This window comes from Micropterus salmoides, unplaced genomic scaffold (genome assembly GCF_014851395.1).
Source record: "Micropterus salmoides isolate LMB-PRFRI ecotype aquatic unplaced genomic scaffold, ASM1485139v1 Ms_hic_scaffold_6, whole genome shotgun sequence".
NCBI classification, from domain to species: Eukaryota; Metazoa; Chordata; class Actinopteri; order Centrarchiformes; family Centrarchidae; genus Micropterus; species Micropterus salmoides.
This window is the reverse complement of record NW_024044348.1, coordinates 31,603,203-31,630,579: the sequence shown is the minus strand read 5'-3', so window position 1 is coordinate 31,630,579 and position 27,377 is coordinate 31,603,203. Positions and strand designations below refer to the sequence as shown.

At 40.9% G+C, this 27,377-nt stretch overlaps 1 protein-coding gene across 1 annotated transcript; it reads left to right on the top strand.

Annotated features, from left to right (window-relative positions):
- The first annotated feature begins 1,044 nt into the window (after positions 1-1,044).
- On the top strand, positions 1,045-24,832 carry tent4b (terminal nucleotidyltransferase 4B). Its single transcript, XM_038701128.1, has 12 exons — positions 1,045-1,607; positions 15,174-15,297; positions 17,430-17,476; positions 18,709-18,829; positions 19,464-19,571; positions 20,244-20,372; positions 20,701-20,914; positions 21,049-21,175; positions 21,429-21,532; positions 21,767-21,975; positions 22,094-22,240; positions 22,511-24,832. The coding sequence occupies exons 1-12, from the start codon at positions 1,045-1,047 to the stop codon at positions 22,667-22,669; spliced, it is 2,052 nt and encodes a 683-aa protein (XP_038557056.1). The 3' UTR covers positions 22,670-24,832.
- Positions 24,833-27,377: the final 2,545 nt, after the last annotated feature.

Genomic DNA, 27,377 nt, shown 5'->3' with positions numbered 1-27,377 from the left:
AAGGAAGCTGAACCATGACCGCTATTCAACAGTACTTTAGTTTGATGCTAAATATTATTGCTACGTATAAGGAATTCCTTAAAAGTTAACAATATACAGAATAGGCTTATAGTCGCATAATAGTTTAAAAGAAAATGACGTGTGATATATTTAGAAGTGGTGGTGAAGCAACCAGCTATTAATAAGTACATTGACAGAAAAATAATAAAACCTTAAGATAAGTGATGTTAACTGTTCCAGCTTCTAAAATGTGAGGATATGCCCCTTATTGTAAATTAAATATCTTAAGGTTTTAGACTGTTGGTCTAAGATTTTACCATGGGCAGCTGTGAAATTATAATAATAATTATTAGAAAATTATTATAATTATTTGTAGTCTGAAAGGTTAATGGAAAACCTCCCAAAATAATTGACCGATTAATTGATAATGAAAATAATTGTTAGGTACTACAGCCCTAAGCATTTTAATATTATCTAGCATAATATGTGATGTGCATTTACATCATGTGAGTTGTTTAAACAAATATGGGTACAATCTTGGGATATGTTGAATAGGCTAGAGCAAACTTTATGACTTTGATAATAAATCAGATGCTGTTATGTAACATGAAACAGTCGTCTGTTGCGCAAGAGCTGTATCCCCGCCCCCTTTTGCTCGCGCATGCGCATTATTACAGTACTCGCCGCCATTGAGGGACCCACGATCAGGAGGGTCAGAGAGACACTTCGACAGGCAGCAGCTGCACGTTTCTCCTGTCTTCAACCTCAACTTTGGCTTTAGCTACCATTTTTAACACTTGACTCGCACTGCTGTCTTATTTCCCGCGGATGACTTTGGTTGACAGCTGTGTGTATCGTCGCCAGTAAGGGACGTGTTTTTATCGGATTGTAGGAGTAACGGAGAACCTCAGCTAGCGGCTGCTATAACGAGGCTATTGCAGGCTAGCTAACGTTAGCTAGCGACCTGGCTAGCTGCACACGAGCTGAGCAGTGCTCGGTGCTGGTGGGGGGGCGGGGGAAGCGGTCTGCCTACAGTGCCGTTTGATGGATCCGAGAATCGCCTGGTTTCAACCAGAACAACGTGGACCCGCTAACAACCTGTGGATGCAGATTTGGGAGACGACACAAGGGCTCGGGTACTTGCACGTCAATAACAGCTACACCGCTGTCAGCATCGCGAGCCTGAAAGCTACCGTCATCGGGGCGTCTGGAGCCGTCCTGACAAGCAGAAACGGGGCACTTGACTCAAACACCGGTAGCGGTGAAGCCAGGACTGTGGGGATGTCGACGTCAAGGGGGAACGGAGAAATGTCGGAACAGCGGGACTTTATACCGCTGGAAACCAATAGCAACCACAACAACCGAGCCGCTGGCAGGGGCGGTGTCGGCGGAGTGGGACAGCAGCAGCAGCAGCAGCAGGGCAGCGGGGTCGCTGTGCTTTGGAGGGGGCTGACGGACGGACACCCCAACAAAAGGAAAAGAGACAACAAAGCTAGCACTTTTGGATTCAATTTCAGCCTCTTGAACAGCGGCTCCAACACAGGGGACTACGATGGTTATACGGGCACACCATGGAAAGTCAGGAACTACTCAGAAGGAATTATAGGGTAAGAGAGCGTTTAATAAAGTTCATTGGATCTGCTGTCTTGCCCTCAGAGCGAGCCTGTGTGAACTAGGAGTTAAGTTATAGTTATTTCACACATATCAAACAATTTTACACTGGGCTGACGAGCAGGGAGAGGACTGAGGTTGTCAGTCTGACCCCACCCACCTTTTCATCCCCACCCATAGGCTCAACAGTTGGATAACTTCGTGTATCTAACACAAACATGCATTACCATGAAACGAAAGTGAGTCTATGCACTAATGAGCACGCAGATGACAAAGCATGACATTTTACACAGCAGGTTTATTCATTCAGGTATTCATTACATCAAATGAAAAGTATTTGCCTAAAACAAGTAGAGTGACTATTTTATTTCAGTTTAGAAGAACATATAGTGGATTATAAGAAATTATGCATCAGGCACATTGTATTCTAGGTAACCTTTTGGAAAAATACATGAACAAACACAAGTTGAAGCAGATCTTTAATCATCCAGGAAGTTTATTCATTTTGTTTTTGTTGCTGCTGGTTTTTGAAAAGTGGAGGAATCCGCACACTTGACCTTTGCACTGAAACAGATCATGCATTTGGGTATTACTGTAGAAACAGAGAACAGGACCGCACCAGGCCATTTTATTCCGGGCATGCCTACATTGTGGTGTTCATTAAAGGGTTACAAAGATCATGGACACAGTACACTACTAGTAGGTAAGGTTTGTATTTTAGTAAACTGGTCTGTCAACAACAGCTTGTTTTAATGGAGAGAGCCAAGAGAAAACATGGAGGACTTAACAGGGTGCTTCCCCAAACAGCAGTGACACTTTTATGAGATGTGTGCCACTTCATTCTTCCTCCTCCAGCCTCCCTAAGCCCACAGATATTTGGCAGTGGTTCAGAGGAAATCACAGCTGTGTCGCACTGCTTTTGAACACAGTGTTGTGAGCAAAAGTCAGCAACTTCGCTATGACCTAAAGCCTTTTTAAAGTAAAAAAAAAAATGTACAAGCAGGAAGCTGTGCATTGTAAACGCTCAGCTCAGATAATAAAAATGCATGAAGTCATGACACTGCTGATTAATAGCAGGCAAACAAATATTGTGGGATGATAACCAAGTCTTAACCAGGCTGGCGAACCTGGAGTGTTGTTGGGGGGGGGGGAGTCTCAGGCCCGTTGCGTGTTCTCATGCCAGGCTCCACAAACATACATATGCACCCACAAACCTCCGCAATTACAGCGTTGTTGTCATGTCTCTCGAAATTTAAAACTATGCGGCCATGCAGACTGCACATGCCTTCCTTTTTATGACTGGCTTGTTGATCAGTGGTACCTTCAATCAAATCACAAACCGCCTCCATTCAAAACACCTATAAACAAGAGATGTTATTCAGTTTTCTCCCCGGGGACTACGGTTATCTTGTGCAATGCCCCTGTCAAATAAATACATAAATCAAATAGCTAACGGTATAAAGACGATAAGAACAAGGAAGCTAGGAGAAAACGACACACATGCTGTACAACTGCGAAAAACAGCAGGCACTCTTGTTTGTTTTTCTTTCTGTGTACTTACTGTGACCACAGCGTACATCAGTTTTGGAGTCAATAATTGTTGCAGACGGTGCACACAAACCTGCAGAAGAGATTGCGTGCGGAGAGCTTTAACCGTGTTGGCTAACCAACATGCATTAATGACGGGACAGAGTGATTCTTCTAGCTAACTCAGTCTTTGGGATCATTCAACATTCATGAACTGATATGTATTAAAATCAGCTGTAAAGTGCTTGTAGTTAGGTCCTTCGTGAAGACCTGTAGTTGTGATCAGCCACAGCTGCCATTTTTTTCAAGCAAACTACAAACTGTTGAGAGAGCTAGTCTTTTAACATTTGGCAACAGTATCAAATCACACAGTATAGTAAACGCACAAGACATTTATTAACTTATAACAACACCAGGGTACTTCCTCGCCAGTTTTTTTTAAAGATAGGTTAACTGGGGAGAAATATTTCAGAGGGTGGGGCTCCTGTTTTAAAGACCTTTTACGTGCAGAGATTTGCCCACTTCCCCACCCCTTTCTGTTAAACATGTGTAGACAAGCAGAGTGTGGAGCTCAGTCTTTGGCTGATCCTCATTTATAGTAATATGGAAGCTCTGTGTTTGCACAAGGACATTCTTTAGTGATTAACTCTGCTAATACCAGAACATGAACCTCAGAGCCTTGATCACACTCAACACGACTGAGTGGTCTCTGTCTAACCAGGCTCTGGCAATTCACAATGCCACAATGTGGGATGTATAGAAGAGTGATAAACATCGTGTTCCACGGTTGGTAATAGCACAAAGGATATAGCGTCTGCCATCAGCCAAATGGAGGATACTTTTAGTCATTTACTGCAGTATGCCTTGCCATCACGGTGGTAGCATTGAGCCATGTGGTGTTTTTATTTTTAGTGTCATGCATTTGGGTGCTGGGAAAACGATTAGGTTTGTCAATTTGAGGGGTTTGTGAAGCGGGCAGAGGTAAACCTGGGAATCAGTGTTGCGTTTGAAGTGAACAAGTAGCAAACAGGGTGACTGTGGGAGTATGTTCAAATGCATTTTTCCACGGGACGGTCTGTACACTATATTTGGCCATGGGGGTTGGCCAGAGAGGCAGAGGCATGTGCTTATTTGTGTTTTACGCTCCTCCAGTTTATCTGGAACCGAGGAGGTCCAACCAAGCAGCCCGCCTCATGATGGAAAAGGATCTGTGTTTACATGCTCCACACGGCCTCACTTCCACAAAACAAAGCCAACCCTCTCAGAGAGAAACCCGAGCCCCTCGGTATCTGTCCAATCAGACTGGGAGTTCTAAGGGAGTGTTTCCACCTCATTTTCTGCTCTTGCAGAATGGTCATTTAGATTCTTTATATGGGCACAGGAAGTCAGTGTAGCTTGGCAGAGCTGTGGCCCATTTCTGTCCTGCTGAACAGCGTTCTGATCTGGTGCGGTGGGATTTTATTGTGTAGGCAAGATGCAATGTTCCAAAGTTCCAGTCATTTTATAACAGAGAGGCATTGTGAGAGGATGGATTCAGAGTCATGGGTGGATTTACTAGATGGATCCGCTGTTATATGTAGTAGCAGGTCATCATGTACAAAGTGTTTTATAGTTTATCCATGGAGCAAAACGTTCTCATATAAAGTGTCCGATTTTTAAAGATTGCCTGAACCCTGATTCCCTTTTGACCTCCACACAGCTGTCCACTCATGAAGTAGGAGTTAATGTCAGATTGTCACTTTCAGGAAGTTACTGATATAGTTGGACACTGAAACACTGTCTTGATCTTCAAAGGGATCACCATAAAGGTGTAGCTAATGCAGTTTCATACACTGCTTCTTTGGTAAAGTCAAGGTAGCTAGCATGTTATATAGAATTAATACTTCTGTTCTAGTCCCAGCACACACATTTTGTGAGATTCGTATTGTGAGAAAATGCCAGAAACACAAGAAAATATGATGGGAGTAGGACTAATGGTAGCTAATTGTAAATAATGTACCATTATCTACTGTAAAGCCTAGTTTACACTATACAATTTTTAGCCAGATTTGCCGGTCAGCGAGCTCGGCGACCGTCAGGCTGCGATCAGGGGTAAATCAGCGATCGGTCAGTGGCTGCCAGTCGTTATGTGTCAACCACTCAAAGACATCACTGACACATAGCAGACGCCAGCCAGATATCTAGCAGACCAAATATATGGAAGAGTCGGCCGACTCTACATCCATATCTAGCCAATGAGAGCAGGCAGCTACTTTTCACCGCAAAACACTTTTTACTCACCTCATGTGAAACACTTTTCTCCTGTGGCCCAAAATGGTAGTAATGACAGAGCAACCTGCACTTGATTAATATTAGTGGAGGCTGGTATTGGCGGCCAGTTTTGGGTGGTGAAGCAGAACATCACTTGCAGGCTAATGAAATGTGTGGTTAAGCGCTCACTGATGAGCCCTGGCTCATGGTTTTATTGCCGCTGTCTTTAAGAGATTTATGACTCCCAGCACTAGCACACAGATAGCACCTCTGTGACTAAAGCTCCATTATTAGAACTATGGTTCATCCAGCCTCTACTGGCTGTGACATCTATGTCACGCTCCCCTTTCTCGCTGCTCACTGGCTGGCACTCTGCCAAAAGTATGTAGGCCTGTGGAGAGAGAAGCCTGCCTGCAGGTCTGTTGGACTGTAGGTGAAACAGGCCCCCTCTGAACAGCACGTGTGGGCAGCTCTCCGTAACTCATCCTTCCCATGTGTAGTGAGGAATGTGTTTTTCTTTTTTTTCCTCTTCTTTTCCAATGGAGACCCATCCCATGCTCCAGCCTGATGTTTTTTCCCCAGAGCGTGTGTTCAGATTGTGACCTTCTCACCACGTGTACAGAACGACTGGGCTTTGACAGTTTGTTTAATGTAGCTTAATTGTTAATAGTTCATTCTGCTTTTAAGGCTGCACCTAACGATTATTCTTTTATCGATTTAATCTAACGACTAATTTATTGATTATACTAAAGATTATTTTTAATTACTTGGTTAATATAACAATAACATAAAATAAATATCAAAAACATGTCTCATTAACAATTCAATATTTTATTCATCCTGTTAATAATGATGTTTTAAAATTTCCTACTTAGTATTTTTACTTAAGTACTCGACATAAAACTGGTTAAAATGGTTATGATGTCGATATATAATATCACGTTGTGCAAATCTCTGTAATTTTCGGAAATTTCCGTAATCGATTGTGGCGATGAATCGCACCGGCCCTAACTGCGTTAGTCTTGCTATAAAATCACATTAACAGTATTGGTAAGCTGAGCAGGACTGGACGGGGCGGAGTCACGCGACATTGAACCTATTTCACGTCAAGAAATATAATGGACAAATGCAATTAATTTGGAACAATGTTAGACATTGTAACTGTAATACATATGTTGTGAATTGTCTCCTATTAAATAGGTTATTACTTGGCTACTGATAATTTCTTCCCACGGATCTTCTGCAGGACAGCCTCCATGCTTCTTGAATACACTGTAAAGGTGTGTTCACACTGAAAGCAAAGCCAGCATTTTGGGCTGCTTGATTACATACAAAGTCAATGCAAAGACCCGAATTTGCTCCGGGCTGCGCGAAAGAGGCGTTTGTCTCTACATTCGCTGGTTCGCATGAGTTCAAATTTTTCAACTTGGGCGAGAAATTTGCTTGCCGTGATGTTGCGAAAGCCTATCAGTGTTGAGATTGTCCAAACGTCGCCGGCGGCTTCGGAGCGTTGTTTGGAGAGGACCTGCCGAGCGGTCTAATGACAATCCGCTGGCCGACGGGAGAGCTGCTAAAGAATGGGGAAGTGTATGGCAGGGCTTGACAATAACGGTGGCCCGATGGCCCGGGGCCACTAACAAGCAACGTCAGGACAGTTTAACTAGCAACTCACTGGCCCGAAGTGGGCCAGTGCAAAAAACATTAGTATTTTAAAAAAACACTAGAAACTCAACATCCTGCAATTGCTTTGCAGCTCTTGGTGCGCACCGCTGTCCAATCCAGATCTGTAGTTACGTGACAAGTGGTTGTCAAATGTTATTTCTCTAATCTCAATCAAGCGGCAACCTCTGGGTCTGAAAGTGAAAGCATGCAGACTGGACTTAAACCTGCATTCTCTCAAACGGCCAGCAGGGGGCGAGTCCACTGGCTGCAAAAAGAAGTCCGGTTCCATTAGAAATAATGGTAAAATGTTGCTACTTCTCAGCTGAATTATTACCTCAGTAAATTTTCATAATGAGTTCATGGTCTCAGTTTTGGCCGGGACTACCATGGCGACCTGTCAGTTAGGATAGAGGATACTTGTGTCCGCTGCTCTGTGTACATTTCTCTTTAATTAAATGGCTGTCAGCAGGAGAGAGAGCACGTCATGTTTGAGTCTGTTTAGTATGTTTTGTTTTAAAAGTAAATTGTTTTATTAGCCTTATTATTTTTTTGTAATTCTAACTGTGATTACATTTTACTTAAGTTTTTATATATTCAGGATGTATTTAATAACCGATTAAACATGTTAACAGGATAACATAAAACTGATAAGTCTTGGGTTTTGTTGTAACACTGATAAATAACTTTTGGAAGGAGGGCCAGTAAAAATTGTCTTCGGGCCAGTAAGTTTCAAACAAAAAAGTTTAACGTTGAGCCCTGGTACGGGCAGCAGCGCTGCAGCTTTTGGACAAATAAACACCCGTAGTCGGTCTGGATTATGCTCTGACAGCTACACTGTTTACTCGTGGGAGGAGCTCAGCGTTAACTGCTTTTATTAAATTAGCTTTTTACTTTAGTTTTTGGGATTACAACTTGATTTATCTTCACTCGCGATTCTTGGCAACTAGCTTCCGTGCACAGAACCATGTTTCCATCGTTGGATGGCACCAGAGTTCTGCTGGACATATTTATATAAAAACCGGACAAAACTGGACATTACTTGGAGAAAGAAAGCGAGGAAGTTGAACTACCTGGTGAGTTCAGAAAATATGTGTCTGTAACTTTATTTACATTGTACTTAACTATGAACAGGTTAGCAGAGCATAGCCCAGCTTGATCCGAACTCTATTCAGAAAACAAACATTTTAAAAGTTGTCCTGCTGACTTGCTGACCTGACAAAGCATGAATTCATCTGTCAAACAAATCGTCATTATATTGTAGTTATTTCGGCATCAGTTTGATCTGTTTATTGCAATTAAATCACAGCAAAAGGTTTACTTGGAGTTCATATAGCTGTAGTATTCGCGGGATGTGTTTATTAGCTTATCTCGGTGTGTGTGTGTGTGTGTGTGTGTGTGTGTGTCAAAAAATGCCCAGTGGTCAAACTCATGCGAGTAAAGCAAGGCGAATATTAACTTCGCTTTCAGTGTGAACACACCCTAACAAGTGGGTCAGAGGCTACTCTGATGTGGGCAACAATCCTACATGTTTACCATGCTTGACCCGACTTGGCTTCTTCAGTTTTACAGTTGATTGGATTTTTATTATCAGATTCTGTCTGCGTTTTCTGCATTGCGGAAATCACAATTCCCTAAATACTGGACAGTTTCTTCATTTGAGTCTGGTTATCCAGGTTGAGTAGTTTCTCCAGCTGCTCCCAGCTTCCAACTTTAAAGTGAATAATTGTAATTACCATAATGTATGATGTAATTATCATTTGTTAAAACGGATTTTATAAAATTGGTATTGAAAAAAGCATCGCCCAGGAGCCGGTATCAAAGTCAAGATATGGGCACGATACCCTGCCCTACCACTCCATCATTCAGGCGTCAAGCCAAGGCTATCACCAGTAGCCGCATTTGAGCTTGTGTGTAACCGGAGCCGTTTTGTCCCAGTGGCCAACACTTAGCACCCCAGATGAAACATTAATGAATCTGCCATCTGCGAGTCATTGACACCTCTACCTCTGTTTGTGGTTGTCCTCCTCTTGAAAAGCTGTGTGATGCAGCTTGTTTGCCTCCTGGCAGCCCTGTCAACCTAGTCAGAGCAGTGTCACGTAACACACACAACCCTTTATTGTTGCAAACTGTGTTCAGGCCCAAAATTTCAAGCCCCTTTAAAAATATGGTTGTTATGTTGAGACTCTTTCTGGGACAAGATGGCTACAACATGTGTCACAGAAGTTTCATCACGACTAATCTAGTGTAGTGCATCGTTTGTAAGTATCCAGTTCTGAATCTCTGCTACAGGCCCTTTTACAAGAAATGTATGATATGAATGTCTGAACAGTCAGTGAGCAGTGCTCAGTGTGATGCGACAAAAACCTTCTTTTCCTTCATCCTACCCAACTTAACAGATGGCTCTTGTTCACATGAAGGCGTTTCAGCACCACACCCAATCCTGTCTTTCCCTCTGTCCTTTTTTCTGTTTCACCTTGTGCTTGTATCTGGCCCTTCGCCTTTAGTTTTCTCAGCTTTCCCTCACTCTTTCCTCTCTTTTTTTTTTTTCTTTATTGCTGTCTCACACTTTTCTCTTTCCTTCCCATTCCTCCTCCTTTCAGCCGCATTGTGCCTCTTTAGCAAGCTGTTGGCGGTGCCTTCACGGGGAGGGTCTAGGAATGTCCAGGGTCTTACTGTAACTGATGGTGAAGCAATATTTCAGAGGGGATTTATTTATTCAGAAATTGTCATTTGTATTTAGCTGCAGGTTATGCCTAAGGAGAAATAAGCAAGGGATTTTCTATGACCATACAGCAATATTGTGAATTGCACCGCATTATGAGTTCATGTGCCACACTACCTGATAATGCACAACACCTACATGTGACAGCTATGCTTAATTATAAATAATTTCCTACACCATAGATATTAATCAGTGTTGAACTACACCAACTGGTTGATTAAGAGACTAGTCTTTGACTTTAATCAAAATTAATCGGTTTATTAAAAACTTTTTCAAGCAGAATTGCCAAACATTTGATAATTCCAGCTTTCCAAATTTGAGGACTTGCTGCATTGTCTTAACATAAAATTATTGTAAACTTAATATATTTAGCGTTTTGACTGTTGATTGGATAAAACAAAAACATCAGTAACATCAATTTGAGCCTTTTTCATTGTTTTCTGATGTTTTATGGACCAAACAGTTTATCAGTTATGCTGTCAGAAGAGCATTTTAGCACTTGTTTTATCCACCATAACAGCCCTTCATCCCAAGAAGAAGTATTTTGGAGGAGAGGGGACATTTATTTCTCCTACAGGAGCCTCGGCTCTCAGGAAACCTGTTCCACAAGATTACATAACATTACTACGATATAGACGAGTAGGATTATCTGATAAGCAGTGCCAAGGGTCCGTGTGCTCCCTGGGCAGGGCTGCGATGTAACTTGATCCAAGAAGGTAGGGCTTGAGATGTGACTTCTATGGTTGCTCCCGTCCTGTGAGGATAAGGGAGCAGTGGTGGCCTGTTTGCTGTGAAGTGAAACCTATTGGTTTCACAGGATGTTTTATTTTGTTATTATTTTGCTCTGAAAAGATTGTTAGATTATCATTCCAGGAGAATGTCTTCTTTTAAGGCTCTCTGTGCTCTCTTAACAATGAAATCAAAACTAATGTCGTATTTGTAAAGCACACTGTAGCAGCTGAGTTTCTTTTCCCCTTAAATGAAACCTTGTGTGTGTGAGATGGGGGTTGGAGTGTCTTCAGTGCACACAGGGAAAAGAGATTAGTCAATACAGTGTAGAGTGGTTGACAAATGAAAACAAAAACTAGCTCTGACAAAAAATAATGTCTGTGAAATTGTGTGAACTTTATGTATTCTGGTAAATGTATTTGTTGAAACTACTAAACTTTTAATTCATCAGAAAGGGGGGGAAAAAGGCTGTCCCATGTAATGCTGGGATAACCACTCAAAGCATAAACATAGCCATGGCTACTAGAAACTTTCCAGTGGCCTTCTGTCTTGGTCTGAACAAAGGAAGTCAGTGAAAAGAAGTTATGTCATTCAGTTCACTTTACTTCTTTATTTGTGGTCAGCTCTCTGAAGATTTCAGCTGTGACAGGGGAAAAAAGAGTGATAAAGCACAGTTCTGATACAATACGGAGAGCTTGTGTTGTTGTAGACTGAACATAGAGGCTGGCTGTTTAAAGTGAATACTACTTCACGTTGTTCAGCCCTCCATTCATCTGCATTTTCAGTAATTCCCTGCATTTACATTCACTACATTCAGACTTGTGAGCAGCGAGTTAGGCCACTTTCAGAACAACATTAGCAATGCATTAAACACACAACCACTTAATTTATTTCACACCCAAGATGCAGGGTCGTCTGGCAGTTTTCTTATTATTGATTTGCTCGTATTCGCAAAGATCCATGTGCAAAATGTTCTGCTAGCAGCTTCTCATTTTTAGCCCACACAGACCGCCGATTAAAATTACCTATACTTATTCCATGATTAACTTGATGGCAGGCTAAAAATAAACTTGTCTACTGTGAGTTTGTGCTCTCTCTGCAGGCTGTTCTTTACTCTGCCAATGATTGAAAATAGGGTTGTGCCAACAAATCAATACAATATCGATATTCCAGCCCGTCAGATAAAAAAAAAAGCGCTTTGACAGTTAGCTCAATGCTAAAGTGTAATGGGAATCTCCATTGATATGCTAACAGACATTAGCATTACGATCGCAAAAATATAAACCCTCAGTGACATACTGTGCAAATACTTAAAGTACGTATGTTTCCTGAGCTCTGTGTGAAATAAAAAAGAGCTGCTAACTTCACTGTCTTGATCTGCTACTCTGCTACTTCTGCATTACACACAGACTAGCTACAGCAACACCAAAGGGTCAAAACCTAAACCCAAATTTCCCAGTGGCCTAAAATCACAGCTATCACTAGGTGAAGAAAGGGCAGCCCAATGCTGTGTCGCTGAACAGTTATCAGTATAATGTGATGTACATATTAGACTTAGGTGGTACACAGCAATTTGTATTTTCAGCAAAATATTCAGTGAATTTGCATTTTTATGTGCCTTTTATAAAGAATTGTTTTTTATAATAATTTTTCATAGCTGCTCGATTGTCCTGTAGTTTTAATTCACAGACTGAAAAATGTATGCAGCAGAGTTTGCTTTTTTCCTGCAAATAAATAGAGAACTTTTCATGGGCATTTTGTATTCATAGACAGATTTCGTGATGCATTATTTCAGAATTGTCTAGCGATAAATCAATCATCGCAGAATTGCTGTATCGTGATATTATCGGTATTGTGTCTCGTGTCGTATCGTAAGGTACCCTGCGATTCCCACCCCTAATTGTAAATGAGGTAGAAGTTTGCTTTTGTAGTCCCAACAGCTCCAGCAGAGTGAGACCTCTTCTCTCTATCTGATCTGATTACAGGAGTCTCATTCTCACTGTTAAATTGTCATCCATATCATATCAGTAATTTAAGCTGCTCAACTTTATAGTTTTGAATCAGGTGACCTCACCTTTGGCTTTAGGAATTTTTGTTTTTTCACCGTTTTGTGACATTTTCTAGTTGAAATGATGTTAATCAAGAAAATAATGTCTCCATAATGATAATTTGTTCCAGCACAAGCTGAGATAGCTGATTACTTTGATATCTTTGTAAAGTATAAACAGCTGCACGGTGTCTTGAGCCTTCCGACTTGATGTAGTGGTTTGTATTTCATATTGAAGTGTTGCAGTATAGACACACTTGCATCTTTCAGTAGGGCTGTACTGTTGTTTTTCTTTTTATTTCTCAAGGTTGGTCTATGTGCCAGATGTCCCCTCTAATCCATCACGGTTATGTGAGTTTCTAAGTCAAATGTTGTGCTGTGGTGTCACTATGATAGCATTTCACTAGGGAAGTTTTATTTGGCAAGTATTTTCCCTACATGTTTAGCAGACGGGCAACCTTTCAGTGCTGCTTCTGTATCCTGGGCTTCTGCTAGGCTGAGTGTGTGAGACCCGAGAAATAATAATGGTGAAATTCAGTCAACTTTGCCTGTTGTCAGGTTAAAAGTGCTTGTTATATAAAACCCAGACAGTAGACACACACACAGCGCTCTTTGGGGTGTAATCCAAACAACTGTCAGTCAGTGTTGGTGTCTGCTAGTGTTTTTCTTCTCCAGCTTTCTGTTTGCTTTGTTGCTATATTTTATTTTTAAAAGCAGAAATATCACTTTTCTTCTCTCGTCCTCTGCCAAGGTGAATGTGCCCATTATTTGTCTGATCTAGGCTTCTATATGGCTGTTTGTGTGTATGCGTGCCTGTATGTTTTTTGTTCTTATTTGTCCGCCCACAGAGATTTGTCCCAGCGTCTGTGCGCATGTAGACAAAACTGGTCAGTGAAAAGGTCAGCGCACGTGGGCAGAGCGACCTGTTCCAAGGACAAATGCGATACCCTTGCTTAGCCTGCCCTTACTGAGTTTTTTTTTTTTAACAGATACAATAGGTTCCTGTTTTTGTTTTTGCTTGGCCCTGCCGTTTGACCAAAAAATAAATAATTGTTTTGGGAAAATATTAAAAACGCAGATGCTTCTCTTTGGGAAGATAAAACCCTTGCAGTCATAATGGGCCTAAGAAGAACATTTTTAACTGTCTTTCTGATTGAAATTACCCCTTTTGCTTTCAGCAATTATTAACCTCCAGCTCTATCAGGGAGAATGGGTTCATACTGTGTAACTGTGTGGAGGAATAATTATTATTAATGATTAATGATTCCGCTGAAGGGCACGATTCTGCTTGTACAGCTACAGGAAAGCTGATAGTGGAAGTATTCAGAGAACCCCTTGCAATGCCTGCTGTTTTTATTTTTGAGACTTTTAGTTGCCACGGGAAAGTTGACTTTTTTGACAACACCCTGCTTTGTTGTGTTCAGTTGCTTGGCTAGGTGACACGCCTACGCCACAGCAGTGGAGAAAACTTCAGCTGATATTTTGCAGCATCAGTATTTCTACAGGCGACACATATATTTCAGTCACAGTAACATTTGTGGATATTACACGCCCATTTCCAAAAATATATAATTTATAGATTTTTTAATTATTACAGCGGGATGAGGAGAAAAGTTTGAGATGACAGACGTCCTTCACAGGTGTGACAAACTCTCAGCTTAATCTGATTACTTGCAGTAACTGGAGTTTTGTGTGTGAATATGTAAATAGAGAGAAAACGGCTATGAGCTCTGTCCTGTCAGTGTGACTTAGTGTCTGCCATCTGTATCTCTGGCTGTGACTGTTGCTCCCCCCCCCCCCCCTTGGCACTGTACATAGTATATTTTTGCTCTGCTAGCATAGTGCTAGTATAGTGCACAGATTGGGCCAAGAGAATGAGAGCACCCCTGGTCGTGTTTCTCTCTGTCTGATGTGGGATGTGCCTCAGTGTCAGTAGTCCTGAATTGTTAAAACTAACTTACTTTTGTGATATGTTTAGGGCTGAACGACTAGGAAAAAATCTAAATGCGTTTTTTCTGCCAGATATTGCTAATACGATTCGATTAGCAAATTTTATTTTTAATGTTTTTGAAGTTTTGCTAAAGTTCAATATTCACTGCTAGTCTATTTCTGACAGAAGCCACGTCAAGCAGCACAGAGCAGATGAACCAGGCAGGAGGTCAGACACAGAACAGCATAGAGAATCTTGTAGATTTTCAAAATAAAACACCCTTTGTAGACTCCCAATCGCACATTAACAGTTAACACATTTAAAACAGACAAAAAAACCCAAACAATTTAACTACGTAGCCTACTTAACTATAGTAGAAGAACAAAAATCAAGGACAACTGAACAAATAAGCAAAATCTGAACAGGTTACCCAAATCAGATGGGCAAAACGCTCCAATGTGGATATGTAACGTTGGCGTTGTAACGTTGACAACAGCATGAATTTGTAACTGCATGACATGGTCAGATGCGCTGGATAATTAACCTACATTTTAATCGCTGTCTTCACGATTAGCTAATCGCGTTCTTTCAAATTGCAATTTTGATTTGAAAATTATTAATCATTCAGCCCTAGATCTGTTGTAGTAAACAATATCAATTGCACTAATCTGTGCTGTGTGCTGTGTGCTGTGCAGGTTACACGAGGAGGTCAACGACTTCTATAAATACATCTCCCCACGGAAGGAAGAAGAGAAGATGAGAATGGAGGTGGTGGACAGAATAAAGGGTGTCATCCACGACCTGTGGCCCAGTGCTGAGGTACATAACGCCCCCAACACCAAAACTCTGCTTCATTTGTTTTGTTTAGGGGTGGTGATGGCGCAATGGATAAAACACATGCCTTTGGTGTGGGAGACCGGGTTCAATTCCTACTGTGACACATCCACCAATGTGTCACTGAGCAAGACGCTTAACCCCTGGTTGCACCAGAGGCTTGCGACCTCTGTAGCGACATATGTAGCTATTGTAAGTCGCTTTGGAAGAAAGAAAAAAGTGTCCGCTAAATGAATAAATGTAATGTAATGTTTTGGGGTTTGGTGTAGATAGTAGAGTGTGAGAATTATGATTATTTATCATGGGCGATACTGCCCAAAAATTTAAAATTAAACTATTCTTTATGGTCAGAACATGACAAACACTTACCGAACAATGGATTACTTCACAAATCTGAGGTAGAAGAGTCAAAACAACTATGAAAAAAAAAATAAGTATGCTTGAGTAAAATTAAGGAAACTCTTTTTTTCCGTCTGTTTTCCTCAACAAAATAAATATCTTAATAGAAAAGAAAGTGCTAATTCGTTTGTGATTCAAATGAATTAAATCAAACATTTATTGAACATTTGAACAGGAAAATAATATCGCGATGATTATCATTATTGTCTTATTGCCCAGCCTTAGCTGTAATATGGAAGCTACTTAGCGTCACTAAGGTTATTTTGTTTTGGCAGAAACACAGTAATTTGTTGAATAGTGAAAATAGTTGGTCAGTTATAAACATTGAACACCATGTTTGTTGCACTGGTTGAGTACTGTGACCAGGCTACCTGGGACACAGTGGTCTCTGTAATTCACAACACTTTGTTACCACAGTTTGTATATGAGCCAGCCTGTATGTGAGTTTTCTGTTATCTCCCTGCTGCATAGTACTCCGTTTGGCTCGTATAATCAGAGCCACCTCAGGCATTCTTGCACCCACTGACTTTGATCTTGCTGATAGAACAGTGTACTTCATAGTGAGTCTGCTCTGAGCGTAGCAGTTCCTAAATTCAGGAGCATAATGCTGTCCCAAAGTGTGCCCACTTTTATTTATTTTTTCCACTGTGAGCAAGGGCAACTTAGTCCTCTCAGTGTGATGCTTGTTTAATTGATGAGCTTAGATGCATAGACGTCCACAAGACACTCACAAATGTTTCCACAGTCAGTTGCCCCGCCGAATCACGATCTTGTCAGGTACATATGGAAGCTTTTCTAGGTCAGCTGTGCCAAACAAATGCCCATGAAAGCTTTTCTATTTCAGTCCAGGTTGAGATGTTTCTGAGACTCTCTGTGGTGTAGGCCGACACACGGGGGAGTGCCAGAAGAGAAGAGATAAAACATAGCTGACCTTTGTGAGCCTTCACAGAAGTCTTCGGGATTTACTATCCACTCGTTCACAAACATGGCTCTTCAATGAGCTTAGCCCTGGACATGTGACAGAGCTGTAAACCAGAGTTTATACTAACATTTAATGTGGGATGTAGGAAGGTTGTTTAAGGGAGTAAAGGTAGGGTCAAGGCTTAAGTCTATTTCTGTTCAGACACCAATTTGTGTGCCGAAGGTTTAAGATATTTTAGTTTCTTGAATAGCACGCAGGTTAAGAGGTCAGTGGCTAAAAGGCTATTCTGTATGTAAACATCCTGCCAGTTTCCACAATAACCAATATCCACATTAATTAGCATATTTGCATGTTTCATTGAGGCTCTCCTAATCTTTAATCCCTTGCTTCAAATACAACTGAAGTGGTTTGGATATATTCAAACTACACACTCTTTCCTTTTACCCCTGATAGGATTTTGTTTTGTAACCACGCCTGTGCAGTTTGTTATGACTTGTCATTAAGTCAATGCTAGGTTAAGCTGCATTTAATGTTTGTGCAGCTGGGAAAACAGGTTTTTGTAGTAGTGAAACGTGGGAAAATCAGGGTATGCTACGTTGATGCCTGCTTGGTTACGCAGTTTGCCCTCAGTCCAGTCCACATCACAGTGTCAGAAAGACCTATCAGAGCATAGAAGAGAAGATGTTAAAAGGTTAAAACAACTGTCATGATGATAAAAATGTTCAGGTGCAGTATATTGTGCTCTTCTGCAGGATGTGCATAAATAAATGTGTGAAACTCTGTCTCATCTCTCCAGGTCCAAGTGTTTGGGAGTTTCAGCACTGGTTTTTATCTGCCAACAAGGTGAGCCATTTGGTTTCCTAAAACACATGCTGTGACTATGAACTGGCCCCCTACCAAAAATACTTGACTCTGTTACGGAGAAAGTGCTTTGTCGAGCCAGTGAATCACTATTTGCTTTTGTTTTGAGGATCAAGTGGTTCAGTCATTTTTAGCGCTGCTGCTCCTGGATCTTTTTAAAAACTTTATTCTGAGCGAGGCCTACGACAGACACCCAGCCACACAGCCACCTACACACTTAACTAATACCCTCAACACACAGACATGTCACCTGGATTAGTGGGCTCTTGACACCATCCTGAGCACTTAATGGGACTAAGCTGTATGGGGATGCATGCAGGCATGTCGGTGTGTGAGCGCGTATCTGTTTCTGTGTGCCTCTCTTATTCTGGAAACAAAAGAGTGTATTTGCCTTTATTTAAGTACTTACACTGTGTTTGTGTGTGTATCTTGTTTGTAGTGGGTGCTTGTGTGTAACAGTCTCAGTGTAGTGAACACACGGCGTAGCTAACATAGCACATACACACACATTGGCTGGCTTCCTGTAGCTCTGTCTGAAGTTGCACATTGCTCATCCACAAGAGGGAAGCAAAGTCCACCTGTTTGCAGTAAGCTACCTTGTGGAGGATTTTTTATTTTTTTAAATGGCTGTTCCCTTTTTACTGTATTTAGGATTAGTTCCACTTCAGATAAAGAGGAACAACGATGGTGTCGTGTTATTTTCCCCTAAAGAGGCAGATATCATCATCAGGTTTTAGAATCATATTTTGAAAACCACCATTGTATAATGCCTATTAAAATCCAGAGAAACCTCGGAATTGACAGACTGCTGAAGTCTTAAAACATAATTTAACAGTAGCACAAGTAGAGCGGAGTCATAAAGTCAACAAACTGATGTTTATTAACATTGGCCACATTAGCTGAAGCAGCAAAACCCCTGTAGGTACTGAATTGAGCAAGGGTGTATGTTATTTTGTATGAATTCAACTTTTCATTTGCAAGAGGAGGATTGTCCTATCTTATTTCAAAAGTCTACCTTTTTTGCACAAAGCCATGTGCAGCTAGTTATAGACTGGTCACTGCATCAGCTGTTGGTACGTGTTTACACTGGACAAGGTGTAACATAACGTTACTGTAGTGAAATGCTCCTTTCCGTGGCCCTTGTGCTGTTGCATGAGCTTCTCCTGTATATTAAATACCTATACGTTACCTGTCATGTCACTCTTCTCCATCAGTGACATTGACCTCGTCGTTTTTGGGAAGTGGGAGACGCTCCCGCTCTGGACGCTGGAAGAGGCTCTCCGGAAGAGGAACATTGCAGATGAGAACACCATTAAAGTTTTGGACAAAGCCACGGTAAGACTGCACTCACTTGGACGTGTGCATTGTGTTGCCAAATTTGATTCTGTTGTAAAACCACTATGTATGTAATTTATTGTAGGAACCCTGCTGACTACTGGTTTATGTACATGCTTTGTATTCAGGCATGCACAGACATGCACATCAAGAGAAATGCCAAAGTGCATCAGCACTAGGGTACGCCTCAAGTCTTTCAGTGGGAGCATGTAACAAGGAGTACATTTCATCCAAATTAAGGTTATATGACAGGCACGTTATTGGTACTGTAGTGTCATGGAACTGACTTTTTTTAAACCACTCGTGACCTTTTATTAGTGAGTTGTGTTATTTTAAACCGTGCAAAAATCAATTTATTCATTACTATTTGAAATTATTTTATTTCAGTACTTAAAGGGATTGAATAAAGCTTTCTTTAACTTTAATTGGCCATTTTAAAGAGCAGTTTCGCACTTGCTCAAGGAGTTAAATTAAGGATTAGGTGGGTAAACTTGTGTTGTGTTTTCATGCTTACAGTAGACTTGAAGTGCAGTTATGGATGCAGGTTTATTTAAGCGTCTTGCAGCACAGTGTCAGGAGTTTCTATCTGACTATCTTTATTCAGTATCACCACCTGTGTCATGTATATTCCCAGGTTCCCATCATCAAACTGACTGACTCCTTCACTGAGGTCAAAGTGGACATCAGCTTCAATGTGAAGAGTGGCGTTGAAGCTGCTCGGCTCATCAAGGACTACAAAGAGGTACAGCTGGCAACACTTGTGCAACTTGAGATTTTTGAAACGTTCACAAAATGTCTTTCCTGCTTTCTTGTGTTTTTCATGTATCCTTGGAATGCATACATTTCATGATTTAATAGATGTTTGAAGTGTACACATTGTTTGAACATTGTTGCAGAGGTAGAAACATTTTCCCACACTGTTCTCCAGGGGTCTGCAGATCGTAGTATTGTAAGGTTGTAAAGAAGCCTGAAATACTGACACCTAAATGGTGCCTTTCTTACAACATAAAAAAACAAAACAAATATAGTTGCAGTTATAGATTGTACAGGTTTCTTAGTAGCATATAGAGACAGCTTTTGACAGCACTTTTTAACAAACAGAAAGCGATTTGACTCCAAAGCATTGCTTAATAGAGGTTTAATGTCTTGTGTGACATATTTAGAGTAATCAAATCTTAACCAACTTGAACTGGCATTGCTAACATCAAAAGCAAGATGATTCGTTTTATAATATGTCAAGTTTTGAACGTTTCAAGTGGACCTTCTATATATATATTAGTGATCAGTAGGATAATCCAACAAAAAATCCTTTAACTTTAGACTTCTTAAATTGCTGTTTTCCTCTGGAGGGTGCTGAAGGCATCAACATCCATTTCTTACAATGTCCTTGCTGTGTCTGTTTTTGGTCCTGTAGAAATACCCTGTGCTGCCTTACCTGGTCCTGGTGCTGAAGCAGTTCCTACTGCAGAGGGACCTCAATGAGGTTTTCACCGGTGGAATTGGCTCCTACAGTCTCTTTCTCATGGCTGTCAGCTTCCTGCAGGTCAGATACATGTGCTCATTAACAAGACCTCTTAATGTTTTTATCAACTTGATCTTAAACTACAACAGACTTTGGGCCCTTATGGTTATGTAGTTTTTATTATTAAGGTATTTGTTACAACGGTGATTAATGAACACACAAATTGTAAACGTACAGGTACACAATTCTGGATAAAAAACAGTCAGAGACAGCCCTCCCTGCAGTATTCAGCGTAAACAATGTAAAGACTGTCATGCATCTATCTTAGCATCTAAAAGTCTCGGCAATGACCTGTTAAACTCATTTAACCATCTGCAATAAGTCTAACATCTACCCATGTGTTTTCCAGCTTCACTACAGGGAGGATGTGTGCAGTCCCAACATCAACATCGGTGTTCTTCTCATTGAATTCTTTGAACTCTACGGTCGCCACTTCAACTACCTGAAAACGGGCATCAGAATAAAAGATGGAGGTTGCTACGTTGCCAAAGACGAGGTTCAGAAGAACATGATGGATGGTTACAGGCCCTCCATGCTCTACATTGAGGACCCACTGCAGCCAGGTAGGAACGGTGAACACAGAGGATAAAGGATTATTAAGGGTTTGTCCAACATTTGAATTCCGTTTCCAGGTATTGAAATGTCATGTATTGGCACGTTGTCAGGTTCTAGTGACCATCTGTTTTGTGTCCAACAGACAATGATGTTGGCCGGAGTTCGTACGGTGCAATGCAGGTTAAGCAGGCCTTTGACTACGCCTATGTGGTGCTCAGCCACGCCGTGTCACCCATCGCCAAGTACTATCCCAATAACGAGACAGAGAGGTAAGGAGCTAATTAAAGATATCTATCATGTTTCTTTGATGGGCCGGATGCTGACCAATTTCTGTTGAATATCATGTGTTTTGGATCAGTGGTGGATGGATCACGTCATCTCTCATAGCCAGTTTAGAGTATTTAAGTTGTTTTTCTCATGGTAGGCTTTGTTTCATTATACTCAAAGTAAAAGGTAGTAGTAACATTTGCTTTGAGACTGCTGTATAAACACTGGTGTAAAAGCTTCTGTTTCGTGTCGTAGCATACTTGGCAGAATAATCCGGATAACGCAGGAAGTGGATGAATACAGGGAATGGATCCGAAAGAACTGGGGGAGCCCGTCTCAGAATGATCTGCCACTCAACAGTAAGTTCAAACTCTTAATTCTCTCCAACTATTTTTAATTCATTAATTATTTCTTGATGTCCTTCTGACACTAAAATTTTATCCAAATCTAGATGAGAGGTCAAAGGGGAGGGTTAAAGATCCGCAGGTGCTGTTCACTTGAATCTGACCGGGTTGTAACTACAGTGTCCAGTTTCTGTGAGCTTAACTTTGGACTGAGTTGACTTTTGTGTTTGTCCCTCTTTGTGTCTGTAGGAAATGATGTCACACTGTTTGAGTCCCAGCAGCTCGATGAGTGCAACAACAACGTTCCAGATGACGACGATGTTGTAGTTCTACCGTCGGCTCCCCACAGCAAAGCCTCCTCTAACTCCTCCTCTCCATCCCCTTCACTTCGCTCCTCTCCCTCCTCCTCTCCGCTGTCACCTTCTTCCACGGCTTCAACCGCCAGCTCCAGCGATGCGGTCAGTGTTGCAACCACAGAGCCTTCAAACATTGTATTATAGCATTCATCTGTAGCATGAGTAAATGTTATTGTTGTGGACATGCTATTTACTCATCCTTTTTGTTTGTTTTCCCCAGGACTCTGATGGCACGCCGTGTAAAACAGCCAAGCAGCAGCCTGGCCAGGGCCCCAGCGCTCACAGAGAAAAGACTGCTGTTGTCGGTAATCACCGCACACAAAGCCACACTACCAGCACTCCATCTGGAAGCAACAAGGGAGGAAAGGTATGCTCAGCTCTACCTTATACATTACAAACCCATTATGCACCACAGGATTAAAAAATAAACTGTACTGTTAAATGCATATCTCTGAACACATCACATAACACAACAAAATAGTTCATTTCTGATGGGTGCAACACATTTTGTGGTATTATGACACATGTTTGATAAAGAGCTATAAAATTAAACATCTTGATATATTACATATTACCAGCCTTCAGTATATTTTATTGAATAACCACGGGAAATCCTGGACCCTGTTCTTGTCCCCAGGCCAGGATATCTCATTCTCAGCTTAAGAGCGGCCACCACGGGCAACAGAGCTCCTCCTCCAGCACCAAAAGTCACCAGAACAACAAGCCACACCACCAGGGCAACAGCAAGAAGAGGAAAAATGTGCGAGACTCTACACAAGAAGACCTCTGCAGATAGGGGTGACCTCGCCTGCCCCCCACCCCCACCCCCACCCAAACCCCTCCTACCCCCGTCCTTGTCTGCAACTGACTGACTGTCCGGCCCCACTTCTGCTGCCAGACTCCAGCCTTGGGAGGTTGTTAGAAGTATTAAAACATCTACGGTATATGTCTCTCTATCAAGCTTTTCGGGGTGACGAGCAACGGTTTCTAGCAGGGGAGAAAAAAAAAGAACAAAAAAAGAATTCTTATAGGAAATGGGGTTTAATTTCTCGGACCTGAACTTGAAATCACAAAGGATAAAAAGTGCATTTGCTTCCCAACATCTTTTATGGAGGGGTTTTCCTTCCCACAGCCAGCACCTACACAACATGTCTCTTGCGCCTCCTGCTGTACAGGAAAAGACAGGTCGGGTGTCTGGGATCTACTCTGGAGCAATACCTGGAACTGCTGCTGGCTGGAAAATAGGATGAAAAATGTTATCAAAAAAAAGAAGAAAAAAGCAAATAGCCTAAAATGTACAAAAACAAAAATGTTATGTTGAACAACAAACACCTACACAGATTTTTTTTAAGATGGTAACTTACAAATGCAATCAGTAAGAGTGGGACATAAGTTATGCATGAGATTTTTCTGTTGGTTGATTTTTCTGTTGGTTTAATCTGTTTTGTTATGTTTAAAAACAGGTTACACAAAGATTTGTACAAAAAAACGCAGAAGCAAAAAAAAAAAGGTTTAAAAAAAATACAAGTCAGAAGAAAATGTTTCATATTACCTTTTTACAAGATATACCGGTTGAAGATATGTAAACATGCACATCTTGTGCCCGCAGCTTTTTGGCCAAAGCCGAGGGCTGGTTTGGGTCCCATTGCCAACATAAATCATCAGCATCTACTTTTACTCCTGGTTGCTCTCTGTGAGTGTGTGTTAACATTTAGCCTGTAGTGAGCCTAGCCTCATATACAGCTCTACAGATGACTGGATGGCGCCTGGTCTCTTACACAGCTCAATAGCACAGTCACACCAGTGTAGAGGCTTTAAGACTACAGATTTAAATTAATGAGGGCTGATAATGGTTTTATTGAGAAATCCTACACTTGAAAAGAAATGTGTTAACAATACAAACTGTGGGTGATGATCTGTTCTCTACCCACTGCAAAATCATTTGTATTTGTTAAATGTATTTATTTTTTATTAATTATATGAACATAGTATGGATAAATGTATTATTAACATTAGAGTCCATATATTTGAGTCCTATATGTGAAATAGGAGAAGTTGCGGGGAGGTGGGGTGGGAACAGGTATATTCAGGTACAGTAAAATACCACCTTTATTATTTCATGGGTTGTTTTTTTGTTTTTTCAGTGACAGTTGAGCGACCAAGTTATTTTGGAAAGTATGGGAGACCATTTTACAAGTTCTCGCTGAGAACTTTGTTTTAATATGTGCTGGTCTACTTAGTTTAAAAGGGAGCTGATTTTTATTTCATTTGATAAACTATCATAGCGACACACTTCAATGTCAACCCCACGCTGCCATTGCAACAACTAACCTGTAGATGGAGACATCGCTCCAAGTCTGAATCCACGGAGTTTGGGCTTGTATACTGCATTTGGATGGTATATCTCTGGGGCCGGGGGAGGGGGGGTATAACATCCTGAAATTTCAACTGAATGATCGGCTGCCCATAGAAAACCTGTTGAGCTGAGTGCTTGCTGGAGTACCACACCAAAGCGCACACACACCACAAGCCCCTTATTATCTCAGTCCCAAATGTGACTTTGATCACCCACAGTAAAAGAAAAAAGGAGCCAGCAATAAAAAACACCTTACATTATATATCATTACTCTACAATGACTACTGCAGCTACAGGATGCCATGCTCACCGCTGAGCATGTTTGAAAAAACTGAGCACTAATTATAATTTTTGTTGAAAAGCGTAAAGCATGGTCGTCCCCCCCCCCCCCCCCCCCCCCCAATCCCTCAGTTTAAATGCAGTATATAAGTGCCGGTCTGGTGGTAGATGGTGAATAAAATTAGCCGTGCCATCTAAATGTTCACTTTGTCTTCACTGCAGGAAGGCTTCAAACCCAACTGTCCTCATCTGAAACGGTGTTTCTCTGCAGCTATTACAATTCATGCAATAAAAACAGTACAAATAAACTGTGTGTTGAGATAAGTGACTTGAAAATTATTCAAAGCAGTACATTTTGCCGGTGTCTGTACATTTGTTAATTCCCTCCCTTTCTAATAACCCATTCCTGCTGTATACGGTGATTAAGTTGTTGTGGATAAAAGTCATACTGAAGGACAAGAAAAGCAAAAGGGTGCAGACGCTGGCAGGGAAGAGAAGTGAGCCATGCTTAAACCACAGACTTTTAAATCCTGTAGAGCACTGGGCCCAGGTCCTCCAGATCTGGTTGGTTACTGCAGTCAGCTTCTCTGGCAACTCAAAAGATGGCTTGGGTAGACAGAGTTACTGACACACGCAGGCTAATAAGGAGAGGCTGTCACAAAGTCTACCAGTCATCTTTTGTAAGTGACTGTGTTCTTCCAACTAAGCCTGCCCCCAAAATATTTTCAGTGCAGGAAATGTTTGTTTTTCCAAGTATGTATAAGTGCTGCTGCTAAGATGCTGACTTGAAAGAGTTTATCTCTTCCTAGAACATCATGCTCATGTGCACAGTAGGACTAGAGCCTCTGCATATTGTACCCTCTCATTTCAGAGTCACTAGTGATTTTAGTCTCTTTTCAAAAACATCCACATGAAATGAGAGCTTTTGAACAATACAACTGCCACAGTCCATGTCTTACTGCAGCTGGTACATTGCTGGTCTTTCTTTCAGCGTTTGCTTCACAGATTGCTTTAATGTTAAACAAGTGGAGCTTTTTATTGATGATAAATAAGCACAGAGCTGTTGCTTATACTGTGGAGCTGTACCATGAGATGGCATGGGAACCCAAAGTCAGTCACTTCTAATGAATTCAAAAAAAGTAAAAGCTCATTAAACTTAACTCAGTCAGTTCACCCAATTTAGAAAAATAAATTCACTTACTCCTTGCAGATAGCTCACTGTCATTCAATTTTATTAGAACAACTTTGTATTGAAGAGATAGTACCTATTTGGTTGATTTACTGTTATTTATGTCACAGTGGCTGTTGAGAGTCACAATTTTGTGGCTCGCTCAAAGGTAACTATACTGAGGGCTTATTTAGTTGTTGTGGAGGTGAAAGGTGTTTCTAAATGGACAACACTGGTGCTTGAGGTCAGTGGCAGGTTCACATGGGTTAATGTTTTTATTAACCCGGCAGTGTCCAGCATTATTTATTTATGTAATGTTGCAGACTAGTTGAGTTTACCAGTGCAGAAATTCAACCATCTGATATAATTTTAGAAGCAGAGATTATAGTGGCTGGATGTTGCCGAGCAGTGGCTTTGTTTACATTCAAACAAAACATTCACCTATTGCCAACTACTGCTTTTATTCTGATTAGGAGAATTAATAAATTAAAAGGCTTACAAATGTCACCACAACACAATTTATTGGCTCCAGATACTGCAGCTCTTTGCTATGTGTGATAAAGCCACAAGTAATGGTTATTTTCTTTATGGCTTAATCTGCTAATTATTTGTTTATTTGTTTTGTCTACAAATTGTGAAAGAATTTTATGTATAATTTCTCTAGGGCCACGGTGATGTCTTTAATTTGCTTTTTCTGTCTGACCAATAGTCCAAAACCTAAAGATTTTTAATTCAGCGTCATACATGACAAAGTTGAGCAGCAGCTCCTTACATTTAAGAAGCTTAAACCAGAATATTTGGCATTTTTGCTTGAAAATTACTCAAATCGATTATCAGAATAGCAAATAAATTTCCTGTTGATTGATTGATTTCGTCTTCAGGAGTTATTTTGAGTATATTAGATATAGAAGACAATCTTTGTTCATCCAGGACACTGACCTGAAGTAGTCTTCAAAACAAGAATGTGAATGTCCTTAAGTGGCTGAAGCCCAGAGCTAAATCCTTTTGACAAGGGTAGGCAATTTATTTCAGAAACATTTTGAGTTATATTTGTTGAAATTCACTTCACCTCCTGACAGCAATCAATAAGTCAAATGCTCTGACACAAAAAGGGGCTGTCACAGGACAAACTGTTTAAATGTGACATTTATATTTAATTTTCTCGCACCGTTCTTGGTCAGAAACATTTTTCACTTGTGATTTTGAATTCACTTTGCAACATTACAAATTGTGGATAATGTCAAAGCAGCTGAATTCTTCAGCAATGTTTTCTAATAAATCTGCAGCTACTAATTTATTCATACACAGAAACACACACGAACACTTCTCAGGTCTCTGGCTATTGTGGCAGACTGATGCCAATGGTATTTCGTACTTGTATCATACCCATACTGTCAGAGTCTGGAATATTCTTCCACTTTTTGTAAACTTTACCATTATTTGGCTGTGATGACAGCATGGTGATATTTGAATGTGTTTGGTACCACTACATCTGTATGAACCTGCTTGTCCCTTTTATAAATCACCCCTGTTCAAAAGTCCAATTTAATGCTTATGCAAAACAGAAGTGTGTGTGGCATTAATAAACTCTGAAAAAGGAAACACTTCCTGTAATATAGTACATCAAATTTATTAAAAAGAAAATATTTTAGATTTATATTAATTGGTATGTGGGAGGAAGCCAGAGCACCCGGGGTAAAC

Coding starts and splice junctions, on each gene's coding strand:
- tent4b (XM_038701128.1), top strand. CDS start 1,045: ATGGATCCGAGAATCGCCTGGTTTCAACCAGAACAACGTGGACCCGCT. Junction 15,298..17,429: donor ACCTGTGGCCCAGTGCTGAG/GTACATAACGCC, acceptor TCATCTCTCCAG/GTCCAAGTGTTTGGGAGTTT. Junction 20,915..21,048: donor TGAGGACCCACTGCAGCCAG/GTAGGAACGGTG, acceptor TGTGTCCAACAG/ACAATGATGTTGGCCGGAGT.